The sequence below is a fragment of the Salvia splendens genome, chromosome 20, assembly GCF_004379255.2.
Source record: "Salvia splendens isolate huo1 chromosome 20, SspV2, whole genome shotgun sequence".
Classification (NCBI taxonomy): Eukaryota; Viridiplantae; Streptophyta; class Magnoliopsida; order Lamiales; family Lamiaceae; genus Salvia; species Salvia splendens.
In genome coordinates, this window is record NC_056051.1 from 12,763,266 (window position 1) to 12,777,371 (window position 14,106).

Genomic DNA, 14,106 nt, shown 5'->3' on the forward strand with positions numbered 1-14,106 from the left:
CAAGTATGTGTATCTAGAGGAGAATGAAAATTTCCCGGTGATTATTAACAGCAGCTTGACCAAGGGACAAGAAGAGGAATTGTTGAAGGTAATTCGGAGGAACAAGAAGGCTATTGGGTGGACACTATCTGACTTGGTAGGAATCAGTCCAGATATGTGCATGCATCATATTAGGCTAGAAGAAGGAGCAAAAGCCTGTAGGGACCCGCAACGCAAGTTGAATCCGAACATGAGGGAAGAGGTGCTGAAGGAAGTATTAAAGCTACTATCCCTAGGAATTATTTATTCCATACCAGACAGTGAATGGGTTAGTCCAGTACATATGGTACCAAAGAAGTCGGGAATACAGGTGGTCAAGAACGATAAGAATGAGTTGGTCCCCACTCGACTTGTTACTGGGTGGAGGATGTGTATTGACTACCGGAAGCTGAACGAGGCAACTAAGAAGGATCACTTCTCGTTACCTTTCATTGACCAGATGTTGGAGAGGTTGGCGGGCAAGCAATATTTCTGTTTCCTGGACGGATATAGTGGGTATTTTCAAATCTACGTGGATCCCGAGGACCAGGAGAAGACAACTTTCAAGTGTCCCTTTGGAACGTATGCTTACAGAAGGATGTCGTTCGGTCTGTGCAATGCGCCAGACACTTTTCAGCGGTGTATGATGAGTATCTTCTCGGACCTCCTGGAGGATTGCATCGAGATTTTTATAGACGACTTCACTGTGTACGGGAATTCATTTGACTCATGTTTGGCAAGTTTGGATATAGTGCTGAGGAGGTGCCAGGAAAAGCATTTGGTTTTGAATTTCGAGAAATGCCACTTTATGGTCCCTGAGGGAACTGTCCTAGGGCATGTGGTATCAGAAAGAGACATACAGATAAATCAAGCAAAAATCGATGTTATCTCAAAACTGCCTTACCCGACGAATCAGAAAGAAGTGAGAGGATTCCTAGGGCACGCAGGATTCTATAGGAGGTTTATAAAGGATTTCGCAAGGATTGCTCAACCACTCACTCACTTGTTACATAACGATGTTGATTTTGTATTCGATGAGGAGTGCAAGAAAGCTTTTCAGTTGTTGAAGGATAGATTAGTTTCTGCTCCCATTATCAGAGCACCAGATTGGAGTTTGCCGTTTGAAATAATGTGCGACGCAAGTGACTACGCAGTGGGAGCAGTGTGCTAGGTCAAAGAGTGGATGGGAAAAGCTACGTGATTTTCTATGCTTCGAAAACGCTCAATCAAGCCCAGAAGAACTACGACACCACTGAAAAGGAGATGCTGGTGGTAGTGTACTCATTTGAGAAGTTTCGCCCGTACTTGCAGGGGTCGAAGGTGATCGTTTTCACATACCACGCAGCTATTAAGTACCTGCTAGCAAAGAATGAGTCTAAACCGAGGTTAATCCGTTGGGTATTACTGCTACAAGAATTTGATTGGAAGGTTAAGGACAAGAAAGGAACTGAGAACAAGGTGGTTGATCACCTGAGTCGCATCTTCCAAGGGGAGACCGAGGAAGCAATATCAGATACATTTCCCGAGGAACATTTGTACTATATGAAAGAATTTCCTAGACCTATAAGTTGGGAAGAGATCATGGCGTTAACAGGTCCAGGAGATTCTGAGAAAGGAAAATGTCGTATAAACAATGAGCCATGGTTTGCAGACCTGGCAAATTACTTGGTTACTGGAGAGGTGCCCAGTTCACAGGAAATTTCCCGGGCCCAGAGGATGAAGCTCAAAAGCGAAGCCAAGTATTATTTTTGGGACGACCCATATTTGTGGAAAATGGGAGCTGACCAAGTAATCCAGAGGTGTATCCCAGAGTGGGAATAGAGGGATGTACTGAATCATTGTCATGCCCTAGCGTGTGGAGGTCATTTTGGATCTAGGAAAACTGCAAGGAAGGTGTTAGATAGCGGTTTTTACTGGCCTACATTGCACAAGGATGCATTCGAGTTCTGTCAGAATTGTGAAAGATGTCAACAGACAGGGGGAATCTCCAGAAGAGATGAAATGCCGCAAGTCCCTGTGATCGTTTGTGAAATTTTCGACGTCTGGGGTATGGATTTCATGGGTCCATTTCCATCTTCATATGGGAATACATACATACTTGTGGCGGTGGACTATGTTTCGAAATGGATAGAGGCAAAAGCTACCACCTCTTGCGAAGCTGGTGAGGTAGCCAAATTTCTTAGGTCTAATATTTTCAACAGGTACGGTGTTCCTAGGGCTGTTGTTTATGATCAAGGAACCCATTTCTGGAACCGTACAATAGAAGCTCTGATGAAGAAGTATGGAGTCCACCACAGGTTGTCTACACCTTATCATCCCCAGTCTAACGGCTAGGCAGAAATATCAAATAGGGAGATCAAGGCGATTCTTGAAAAGACTGTAAACCCGTCGAGGAAGGATTGGAGTAAGAGGCTCGACGATGCATTATGGGCTTACAGGACAGCTTATAAGACACCCATTGGTATGTCACCCTATCGGTTGGTATTCGGAAAAATGTGCCACTTGCCCGTGGAAGTAGAACACCGAGCATATTGGGCGGTCAAGGAGATCAACATGAGACCCCAATCCTGCGAAGAAGAGAGAAAATTGCAGCTACAGGAGTTGGAGGAGCTAAGGCTGGAGTCATATGAATCGGCAATGTGGTACAAAGAAAAGACGAGACTCTGGCATGACAAGAATCTTCGGACCAAGGAACTTCAAGTTGGGCAGAAGGTTCTCTTGTTCCAATCCCGGCTCAAGTTAATGCCTGGTAAGCTGAAGTCCAAATGGATTGGACCGTACACTGTTGTGAGTCTTCGTGCAAATGGAGCAGTAGAGATCCAGGGAAGTGCTTCAAACTCTACCCCTTTTCTTGTCAATGGTCATAGGGTGAAGGTATTTAGGGATAACTCGGAGATGTGTGTATTGGATGAAGTGCCGCTGCGGGCACTCCCTGATATCGCCTAACCGGTCTGGGAAGAAAGTGTCCTCAGAGAATTCCTGGTCAGGTGACTAAGAAGGTTTTATATATACCTTGACCTAGGGAATCTTGAGGGCACTTGGAAACAAAATTTGTAAATATTTAATCGCTTTCTTTAAATCAAGGAAACCCAAACAAATCAGAAAAAAATAATCTTCCAAAAATATTTTTCGGAATACCAGACTCCTTAGGGGAATTTTTATACTGTCATATCCTTGACCTGGGAGTCTGGCGTTTCATTTTTAGTTTGACGTTTTTCTAAGTATGATATTGCAGAGATATTCACATGGGGCAGGGAGTTGAGGAGTAAAATTTTGGAGGGAGTTAGCACCAGTTCGAATTTCAAAAGGTAACTTTATGGGGAGGCGTACGGTTGCTAGCGTCACACCTGCAACTGCCTGCAAACCGTCCTCACCCTTACCCACAGGCTATAACCGTGCTTTAGCTTTTATTTCCCACATCATATTCACTCTCTCTACAAAAATTCCCCAAATTTCTCCCTCAAATCATATTTTTCTCTAACCCTAACCGGAGCAATTTTCTTCCGAGTTCTTGTCAAAATTCTACAGAATCTGCCATGGACAACACAAAGAACACAGGAAGCACCTCTGGAACCGCCGAATCCAACGCAGCGGCGTTCATGGTCGACATATTCGCCTCCTCTATCACTTCGAATCATTTTGATTTTACAACCAAGTTGATTCTCAACTTCGTTCTTATAATTTTTGAACGCTTCAATTGCTTCATCTTTATTTTTTAAAAAAATAAATGTAGCAATATCTTATGCAATCATCCTTAAAGGTGATAAAGTACTTTTTTCCACCTCTAGTTTGAACAAACTTTAATCACATACATCAATGCGAATTAATTCAAGGGATTTTGTGTTCCGTATAAAACTAATATATAAAAATTGATCTCATATATTTTGATAAGTTTTTCTTTCTAATGGATTGAATTATAATTTTTTATTAATAATATTTCAATTATGTGTAGATTTCCTACTGTGTGTGAAATACAAGATGATGTTGTGGAGTAAAACTACTATGCTTTATTCAAAATTAGATTTGCTTTATTTTGCACTTCTGTAAAATTAGAGTTGCTTAATTTTTGCAGTTGCTACTGAATATGTTTTTATTAACTAATAAGGGTGTTAGTATTTTATTCCTTTTCTTTCATTTTTGTGTCATTTAATATTTTTTCCTTTCTTCCACATAAAATAATTGCGATTTTCTTATCAACAAAAGTGCTATTAATTAAAATTTAAACTTAATTGTATAAATTCATAAATTATTTAATAGAGTATTTCATATTATCATTAGATTGTGGGAGTATAAGTTGTCATTCTTTTGAGTTGAATTTAAAAACTCAATATTCAAAACTATTGCAAAGTTTTTGAAATTAGAAAGTAAATTATAGTTTTTCGGTTATTGTACTTGGACTAATCTTGCAGTATATTCTAAATAGTTCTATCACATTGTATTAGCTGATGTGATTAATCTCGCGCAGTGTATTTAATACAGGAGCATACTATTAATGGGGTGTTCGGTTGGCAAGATTAAATCTCATGATTAAATATATATTATGTTTGGTTTATAAGATTGAACCATTCAACTTAATCCTAGATGGATAGTCTCATGATAATTAGTCATAGCCTCCCCCTCCAATTAAAATAATCTCACAACTTAATCCTAGATGGATAGTCTCATGATATTAATTATGGCAACCGAACGCCACCTAAGTCTATTATCACAGTACAAGATTGTATTGTAAATTTTCACATGTCGGAAAATCATCACATGTACGATCTAGTGATAATCTTATATAGTTATTAATTTATAAACACTAATTAAATTGGATAATACGATGGGATAGAGTTATTTAGAATAACTTACAAGAGTAATCCAACAATAACCCAAAAACCGTATTTTATTTCCTAATTAAAAAACTTAACAATAATTTTGAATATTGAGTCTTTTAACTCCAACTCAAAAGAATGATAATTTACACCCCACAATCTAATGATAATGTAGTATATTAAATAAATTGAGCTTATATAATGACCACTACAGCAAAAAAAAATCGGATAAAGGCGGGTTTTTAATACCATTAATGGCGCTAATTTGTGTGTTTAATTATGCCACCAACGCTTCCTAAAGTGTCCTTATTGTTAGTGTCCCAACCAAAATTAGGGGACGCAAATAAAAGAAAAGTTTAATTATGTCATACACTGAGGGACGCTTTCTTTTGCATCTTAAATTATGATTATTTTAAAAAATTTCCTAACGCTAGTAATTACTCCCTCCGTCCAGCTATAGAAGTCCCGTTTTTCCATTTTTGTCCTTCCGGCAATAGGAGTCCCGGTTCTACTTACCATATTTGGACAATTTAATTACCCTCACCCTTCTCAATAAATTACACTATATGCCATTAAAAAACACCCCCCACCCAAAATCCAATTTTTTCTCTCGCTCAATTTCAACCTCATTTTCTCTCTCTCTCTCTCTCTCTCTCTCTCTCTCTCGGTCTCTCACCCTAATTCGCTCTATTCCAAAACCCTAGTTCTAGCCGCCTCCTCTTCCTCCTCACCATCGCCGCCTCCTCCTCTTCTTCACTCTAGCCTAAATGGAGTATGTACCCTCTGAAACCCTATCCCCCATCAATGGATTCGATTCGTTCGATTCGATGTCAACTGTAGTTGATGAAACTCCGATGGTGGAATCGAAGCTCGATTCGACCGATTCTAAGCCATCTATGTCCGTTGAAACCCCAAATCTGGAATGTAAGCTCAATTCGGAGCTTATCATCCCTGATACGCCGAAGACCATGCTCGATTCGGAGCTATACGTCCCTGATACGCCGGATGCTTGGCTCGATTAGGAGCTTATCGTCCCTGATACGCCGGGTTATGATGTTGATGACTCCACCGTGGTACCTGAAACACCGCGGGTGAAGAGGCGAAGGCGTCCTGTTGAGGAAGAGGAGTGGTTCAAGGAGATCCTCTTGATTCTCTTGCCTGACATGAAAGACCTCCTCTAATGTTGTGAGTTGTGTAAGAATCACCCCCTATCTAGGGTTTGGAGATTCTCGTTTGGTCTGATTTTGGGGGTTTCCATAGGGTTATTTTGTGTTGTTGCTTTAGCCACCCCCATTTTGGGTTAGGAGGTTTAATCTTGCCCTATATGCTGAAATTAGGTTTGTTTGACTGATTATGTGTAAGGAATTTTCTGTTGGTTGGTGGAATTTGTGCATTGGGCTGTTCTGTGGTTATTGTATTTTGTTTAAGCCACCCTCAATTTGGGTTAGGAGGTTCAATCTACTTATATGTGATGGAATTTCAGAAATTAGTCCCTGGTGCTTTTATGATGATGTATGTGCTGGTTATTTTGAGTGATAAGCCACCCCTTGATTAGGTTTGGAGGCTTTACTTGCTGAACTATGATGAGATTATTCTAAGTTGCTTCTATGATGGTGAATTGTGGCTATACTTGGTGGAATATGTTGTTTGTAGTTTCTGTGATTATGGGGTTTGTATGTGCTGGTTCTTTTGAGTAAAAAGCCACCCCTTGAATAGGTTTGGAGGCTTTACTTGCTGCAATATGATGAAATTATTCTGTGTTGCTAATATGATGGTGAATTGTGACTATACTTGGTGGAATATGTTGTTTGTAGTTTCTGTGATGATGGGGTTTGTATGTGCTGAATATAGTTAAGTAAAAAGCCACCCCTTAAATGGTTTGGAGGCTTGTGTACATACCCTATGATGAAATTTTTCTGAGGGTCTTATATCATCATCCTGAGTATGTGCATTACATTAGGTTTGCACTATGTCTATACACCAAAAAAACAAAAATAGCAGACCCTAACCCAAAAACAATAGGGGTTGACCAACACACCAAAAAAATCAGACTACCACATTCCAAAAACATCACTTTGGCTTACTTAGAGGCCAAATGCATTTGGCAGAGGGCCTATTTCATACATTGACCCATAATTGTTCTCTGGCATTTGTAAGTAATGTAGCACCTCTCTCACAACATCCTCATCCACCTCAAGCTGATTCGGCAGTCCCACTGTTCTTTGTAGCCTATTCTTGTTGATGTGTGGAACTTTGTAGCCATTTCCACCCCTGCACTGTAGGATTTCAGTGAGGCAAGCCTGCAAGCTTAGGAAAACTCTGTTGAGAGTTTGTGGTGAAAGCTCTGCAAAAGAGCTACACACATTCCCCACAAGTTCATCCACGGTCTTGCATGGTTTCTCATACTGCAGTGACTGAATTGCTCTAAAAAAGCCCAGGTCTAAGATGTTAGTATCAGGGGAATTAGCTGGTTGACAAATCAGTTGGATTCTAAATCCATCTGAATTGGCAACATCTTGAAAATCTGGATACATGGTTGTTATGTGTGGGGTTGCATTATCTTGCTGAATGTAAATGTCTTTATTTGCCCAAACAGGCCACGTGGCCTTTATTGCAGGTATAATCTGGCATGGAGAACAATAACATAGCTAAATGATGATCTTTAATGAGTTTTTAAGATCTGATAGAATGAAAAAGTTGGATATACCTTGTTGATAAGGCAATCCCTCATCACTTTCTTTGTGACTGAATGGATTGCCTTGGTTTCCATGGTCCCTCTGGGCCTGTTCTTTGATTTCCTCTGTGCTGGCATTACTTCAGTGAGGCCATCCACATTAGGAATAGCCCAGCCATAGCCTAGCCACAAACTCCTTCTGTCACATCATCAGCACTAAAAATCCTCCTGCCACATCATCAAAACAAGCAAATAGCACAGCCATAGCCCAACCATTGCCTAGCCACATCACTAATAACAATTATATAAAAATGAAATAATTAACAATCACACAATATACGGAATTTAATTTACGAGACATATACGGGAAACATTAATAATACTATTAAAATCTTAAAAAGTACAATAATTTAAAAAAGTACAATAATTTTAAAAAAATACAATAATTAAAAAAAGTACAATAATTCACTCCTCATCTCCTGTCGTCGTCTCCTCCGTCGCTGTCGCCACCATCGCCTCCGTCGCCACCATCGCCCCCGGCTCCGTCGCCACCGTCGCCGCCACCTCTACTCCCGCCGGTCTCCCTCCGTGCCGCCTCCAACTCGTCCTGCATGCTCATGAGCAATGTTTGAAGCAAACTCTTATCCACGGGGTCCACCGCCGCCCGCCATTCGACCAGCGTCTTGACCATCTGAGCGCGCGTTTGTTGATGTGCGAAGAATTTGAGATCCGTTGTGGATTGGCCAAGGGGGTATGCCGACTGGACCTCCTGGGAACCCCCGGCGACCCCCCTCGCCTCCCGTTGAGCCCGCTTGTGCCCAACCGGGCGAGTTCGGAGAGCGAACGAACAAGGGGTCGGGACCTCCTGGGCCGTCTCGGGGAGGTCGTGGGAACCACCGTTGTTGCCGCTGAAATCACCGGTATAGTTCAGTCTTTGCTTCTTCGGCCAGTCAGCGTCGACACCTACTCGGAACTTCTCGGAGTCGTTCAGCACAAGATAGCAGTTCCAGTAGGTGAACTCCTTATACAACCCCGGCTGGGAGAAGGCTTTCTCCGCTATCCTCCTGCAGTCTTCCTCCGTTTAGCCACTGCTCTGCATGCAGAGGGCGTTGGCGTACAAACCTGAAAATCGGGAGACGGCAGCCCTGATTCGGTCCCACCCCATTCGGAAATCCTCTCCGTTACGTGGCCTTCCCTCCGAGCAAAATGTCCGGTAGGCTGCTGCTATCTTGCCCCACAAGTTGACGATCCTCTGGTTGTTCGAAACGAGAGGATCGTCGCAAACACTCACCCACGCCTTGGACAGCGCGACGTTCTCCGCCTTCGTCCACCTCCTCTGGACCTGGCTATCCACACCCGGCTGCGACGACTAGCCCTTCTTCTTCTCCTTGCCCTTCTTCTTTGGGTCGCCCCGACCCCGCACTGCTCCCCCATTTGATCGGGAGTTTCCAGAACCCCGAGCATATCGAACCCCAACTCCTCTAAGGAGAAAGACTTAAATTGCGTGAACTGCGAATCCGCTGGGGTCGATGTGTGCGAAGAAGCAGTCGAAAAATCAAAACTGGGGCGATAGACGTTTTTCTCCCCCGGCATCCCCTGCGTCGCCGGTACCCTCCCCCCCCCCCCCCGTCGGGGGCTGCATCGGCGTCCCCCCTAGGCATCATCTGCATCCCGGGTGCCCACCCCGGCATCATCTGCACACCGGGCTGCATCCCCGGTACCCCCTGCCACGCCGGCATACTCCCCCCAGGTGCCATCCCGGGCATCATCCCCTGCCACGGGTACATGTTATAGTACCCTGGCATCGGACCCTATCCACCTCCCACGGGTACCGGGGGAGTTTGAAACCTGTTCGTCACTGGAGTACCTTCGTTGGTATTCTCCATTTCTCGGTGTTGATCTTGTACAAAAATTAATATAGAGAGAGTACTCGTTAAAACAAGTGGTGCGAATGAAAATGACGTGCAAAGTGCGTATATATATTGTTTCGAAAAAAAAATCGTCTAGGCGATGCGCTAGGAGATCCGGATCGCCCAGCGCATCGCCTAGCGCCACGAAATCGCCGAGCGCTAGGCGGTTTTTAATTCCAAAAATGGCTGGGCGGTTGCAATGGACCGCCTAGCGCCGGCGCTCGGCTAGGCGCCATTGCGGATGACCTGAAGGGAAATATTCCCACCTTACCATCATATGTTGACTGTCCATCCATACCAAAATGTGGTCTACTGACAGCACACATAAAATAACTTTGGTTTTAAATCTCTTGGATTTGCATGCCCTATATGGCTCATCCTCATCCGGCAAGAGGTAGTACCTGTCTGATGCCTTGGTCATATAGACCATTTTTCATCTATATGCACTGCATTGTGCATGCTTTGATATGGGACCCTACCTTGAGTAATTTATGGCTGAAGTTGACTAAGACTCCATCTAACCCTTGCTAGCTTATTGATATTGGTGAGGGCAGGTTTCATTGCATTTGTATGTGGCCTTAGTTTACCATGCTTTACCCACTGTCCTAATGTGCTCTTGCTAACATTTAATTTGACAGCCATTTTTCTCAGTGAAGCTCTCTCATAAGTTTCTAACCTTTTCTTCATCAAGTTCTAATTGGTCAGCATGATGGTATCCTTTAATCTTTCCTTGCATCATTGCAGGTTCTCCCCTTTGCATCTGCTCCTTGGCTGCCTTCCATAGCCTGTACACGGTTTTCCTACTGACTTCAAATGTATCTGCTGCCTCCATAATAGCCCCTCTTGCGAGCACTCCATCATGACTGTGCTTGAGTAGAAACTGCACTATATTGTTCTTGATGCTGCTATTCAAGTGTTTGATTTGCCTCTGCCCAATATCCATCCCTATGATGAATTTTTTCTGAGGGATTTAAATAAACATAAATGTTGGGGGTATTTTTTAGGAGTTTTTCAGATTGAGGTTGGTAAGTAGTGGAGTAAATGAGTGTAGGTGAGGTATTAATAGCAGATTTGAAGTTGTACTTTTTGGAGTTCAAATTTCCCTCAATTTTTTTGTAGAGGGAAATTTGATTTTTTTCATTACCCTCTTTGTACTTTGAATCAATACCAGATGTTGATTTTGTATGTTGAACATATTTCAAGCTAATTTGATGAATTATGATTTGAAGGGTTTTTGATTATGTTGAATGTAAATTTTAAATTCAGTTTTAAATTGTGACTTTGGCATATCCTTGAAGCTCCAGTTGTGAATTGAATTGTTGGATGCATATTTTTAGGAGTAAATTTCGAATTTTGGAAGCATATTTAATGCAATTGAATTGAATTTTGGAAGCATATTTAATGCATATTTTTTTGCAGCAATTTTTGAATTTTTGGAAGCATATTTAATGCAATTGAATTGAATTTTGGAAGCATATTTAATGCATATTTTTTGGCAGCAATTTTCAAATTTTTGGAAGCCAAAAATTTAACACACTTGAGGTGGGTCCCAAATTCCACTATCACACACCATTTATTACACACTCCAACAACTTTCTTAAAACCCGTGCCATGGAAAAATGAGACTTCTATTGCTGGACGGAGGGAGTGCGTCTCAATTTTTATGTATGTAAAAGAAAAGTTTTTTGTAGTGGATGGGTTATATTTAATTACAGTCAGAAAATTAAAATGGCAGCACCGATTGATAAGAAAATCACAAGTTATAATGTGCGAAAGAACAAAAAATGAAAGTAAAAGCAACTCTAATTTTGATTGAAGCACATATATAGTTGTAGCAAAATTAATGCAGAAAGTAATAGCTAAAAGAGATGAGTTGAGAATTAGAAATTGAAGAAACACGAAATGCCCAAGTCCTACAAACCCGCTGTTAAAAAGGGAGTCATGCAACAAAGCCTTGTCATTCTGTTACACGCCTTCTTTATTACCCCACGCTTTACGTTATTCGCACATTTTTCGTTATGGCAAGAAGCCCACAGGAGGAGTACCTTTCACCCGAGATCGTGAACCGCGGCGTTGAGGGCTCCGGCCCCTACGCGGGCTCCCCTAGCTTCTCCATCAGGGTGCACCGTGGCCTGCCCGATTTCGTCAGCTCCGTCAACCTCAAATACGTGAAGCTCGGGTACGGCTACCTCATCAACCACGGCTTCTATTTCACGTGGCTCCCGATTCTCCTCCTCGTTTTCGGCTCACAAGTGGGCAAGCTAACATGGGATGTTTTCCATTTGGAATACTACAACCTTGTTAACACACTTGTTTTTATTGGATTTTTGTCCTTGTTTTTATATGTATGTCTTGATTTAGCTCCTCGTGCCACTTATCTCGTCGATTTCGCATGCTATCTCCCACCAAATGACCTTAAGGTATGTGTTTGAGCCTCTCAATATGTATCTCGTTCATTAAATATCATTTTGTAGCAGATTTAGATCATTACAATCAGGTTTTCGGTTAATTAATTCAATAAGTAAAATAAAAAATAAAAAATTATAATTTAAAATAAGGATATGCCGATTGATTTTCCAAAAATAATTTAGATTATCGTCTCGTTCATAAAGTAGGAAGTAGGAGTGAGTCATTCAGATTCAGATTGCCAATAAATGTCTCATATTTCATTTTTCGTTCGTCCGCTATTATAAAATTAATATAGAAATAGGAAACTCCTTCCACTAATTTTTTACCCACTTTCTGTTATAAAGTCAAATCGGTCAAATATGAGACATTTATTCGTTGACAGAGAGAGTACATCAGTATAGAGTCTTGCAATTTCATGATATCTTCCATTTGACCAAATCAGATCACAAGAGATGAATACCTAGAATTAGCCAAGAAATCGGGGCAGTTCAACGAGAAAGCACTTGAATTCCAACAACGAGTTCTCAAGACTTCCGGGATAGGTGACGAGACATACCTGCCACGGGTGGTGTTCCGGCCGGGCTACACGAAAGACCTGACTGTGGGGAGGGAGGAGGCGGCAACGTCCATGTTTGGGGCGGTGGACGAGCTCATCGCCACCACGGGCATCCGCCCCAAAGACATAAGGATTCTAATAGTCAACTGTGGGGTACTCAACACCACCCCGTCCCTCTCCGCCATGGTGATCAACCGCTACAAGCTGAGGCACACCATCCAGAGCTACAACCTCGGGGGCATGGGCTGTGCCGCCGGCATAACCACAGTGGACCTCGCTTACGACCTCTTGAAAGCCTACCCGGGCTCGTACGCCTTGCTAGTCAGCACAGAGGTTGTCAGCTTCACCTGGTATGGCGGGAACGAGCTGGACATGCTGCTCCCCAACTGCTTCTTCCGGATGGGGGCTGCCGCCGTGCTGCTCTCCAACAACCGTCTCGAGCGGTGGCGGTCAAAATATCAACTAAAGCATGTAAGTGGTCCACTTTGCCACACAGGCCCTATCCAAACCAGGACTCTGATACCACTGTTGAGTTATTTTATAAGGCTCTTCCCAAAATACCCTTATAGACTGTTTACACATTTCTAATCCAAACTAGGATTCTGATACCACTATGAGAGTTTTTTTATTGGGCACTTCCCAAAAAGACCTTATATAATCTTTGCACATTTTCTAATTCTATTCGTATCTTTGCGCAGGTGGTACGGACGCACAAAGGAATGGACGACCGGAGCTACAGAAGCATACAACTGAAGGAAGACACGGGAGGAAAGCAAGGACTGTCGGTAAGCAAAGATGTGGTGGAAGTGGGAGGGCATGCTCTCAAGGCCAACATTACCACACTAGGGCCACTGGTGCTGCCTGTTTCCGAGCAGTTCCATTTCTTCAAATCGCTAGTCTGGAAGAAGAGCAGCTCGTCCAAGCCCTACATCCCAGACTACAAGCTGGCGTTCGAGCACGTGTGCATACTGGCGACGAGCAGGAAAGCGCTAGACGAGATGCAGAAGAACCTGGACCTCACAGACGAGTACATGGAGGCGTCAAGAAAGACATTGGAGCGGTTTGGCAACACGTCGAGCAGCAGCATCTGGTACGAGCTAGCTTACTTGGAAGCCAAGAGCAAGATCAAGAAAGGGGACAGGGTGTGGCAGCTGGCTCTGGGCTCCGGCTTCAAGTGTAACAGTGCTGTATGGAAAGCTATCAGAACTGTTAAGCATCACAACAGAAACCCATGGAAGCAAAATTGAACTATTAATTTACAAGGCATCATCATATAATCTATTTACTTAGATAAAAACATTCAATAAACCTAATTAATTTCATAGATAGTGTTATGAGTTTACTGCCCACTTAGTTTCTGATTGTAAAACTATTTCATTATTGATGTTAATTTTTCAGTGTAACATTCTTCTGGTAATTAAATACTATTGCTAAACAATTCTTTAGAGAAAATCGGGTTTATAGGCTACTTTGCCACTAAAATAACGAAAATGTACTCATTTTGTTATCTTTTCCATAAATGGGAAAAACGCCACGTGCACTGGTGTGTCTATAAGTAAAGACGCCAACATAGTTGGCGTTTTATATTGTCGTCGTATTTTGGGCGTATGTTCTCCAAATACAGTTAAGTTAAAACACGGCAACTTGGTTGGCGTGTATAACTAAAAAACGCCTTTTGGGTTGGCGTGTTAATAAATTAGAAGCGCCGAAGGGAATAACGTGTTT

The 14,106-nt window shown here is 42.4% G+C and overlaps 2 protein-coding genes across 2 annotated transcripts; one reads left to right on the forward strand and one right to left on the reverse strand.

Annotated features, from left to right (window-relative positions):
* Positions 1-6,916: 6,916 nt before the first annotated feature.
* Positions 6,917-10,058, reverse strand: LOC121781491. The gene is made up of 3 exons (XM_042179223.1): positions 10,004-10,058; positions 7,540-7,688; positions 6,917-7,456 (listed from the first exon to the last, which is right to left on the reverse strand). The coding sequence occupies exons 1-3, from the start codon at positions 10,056-10,058 to the stop codon at positions 6,917-6,919; spliced, it is 744 nt and encodes a 247-aa protein (XP_042035157.1).
* Positions 10,059-11,434: 1,376 nt separating this feature from the next.
* LOC121781119 (3-ketoacyl-CoA synthase 10-like) lies at positions 11,435-13,821 on the forward strand. The gene is made up of 3 exons (XM_042178818.1): positions 11,435-11,836; positions 12,268-12,852; positions 13,080-13,821. The coding sequence occupies exons 1-3, from the start codon at positions 11,435-11,437 to the stop codon at positions 13,626-13,628; spliced, it is 1,536 nt and encodes a 511-aa protein (XP_042034752.1). The 3' UTR covers positions 13,629-13,821.
* Positions 13,822-14,106: the final 285 nt, after the last annotated feature.

Excerpts from the sequence above, each read along its gene's own strand:
- LOC121781491 (XM_042179223.1), bottom strand. The coding sequence starts at position 10,058 with ATGGCTGTCAAATTAAATGTTAGCAAGAGCACATTAGGACAGTGGGTA. Across the intron at positions 7,689-10,003 it reads AGGACAGTGGGTAAAGCATG|GCTATGGCTGGGCTATTCCT; the intron begins GTAAACTAAGGC and ends GTTTGTGGCTAG. Across the intron at positions 7,457-7,539 it reads GGGATTGCCTTATCAACAAG|ATTATACCTGCAATAAAGGC; the intron begins GTATATCCAACT and ends TCTCCATGCCAG.
- LOC121781119 (XM_042178818.1), top strand. The coding sequence starts at position 11,435 with ATGGCAAGAAGCCCACAGGAGGAGTACCTTTCACCCGAGATCGTGAAC. Across the intron at positions 11,837-12,267 it reads TCCCACCAAATGACCTTAAG|ATCACAAGAGATGAATACCT; the intron begins GTATGTGTTTGA and ends TGACCAAATCAG. Across the intron at positions 12,853-13,079 it reads CAAAATATCAACTAAAGCAT|GTGGTACGGACGCACAAAGG; the intron begins GTAAGTGGTCCA and ends ATCTTTGCGCAG.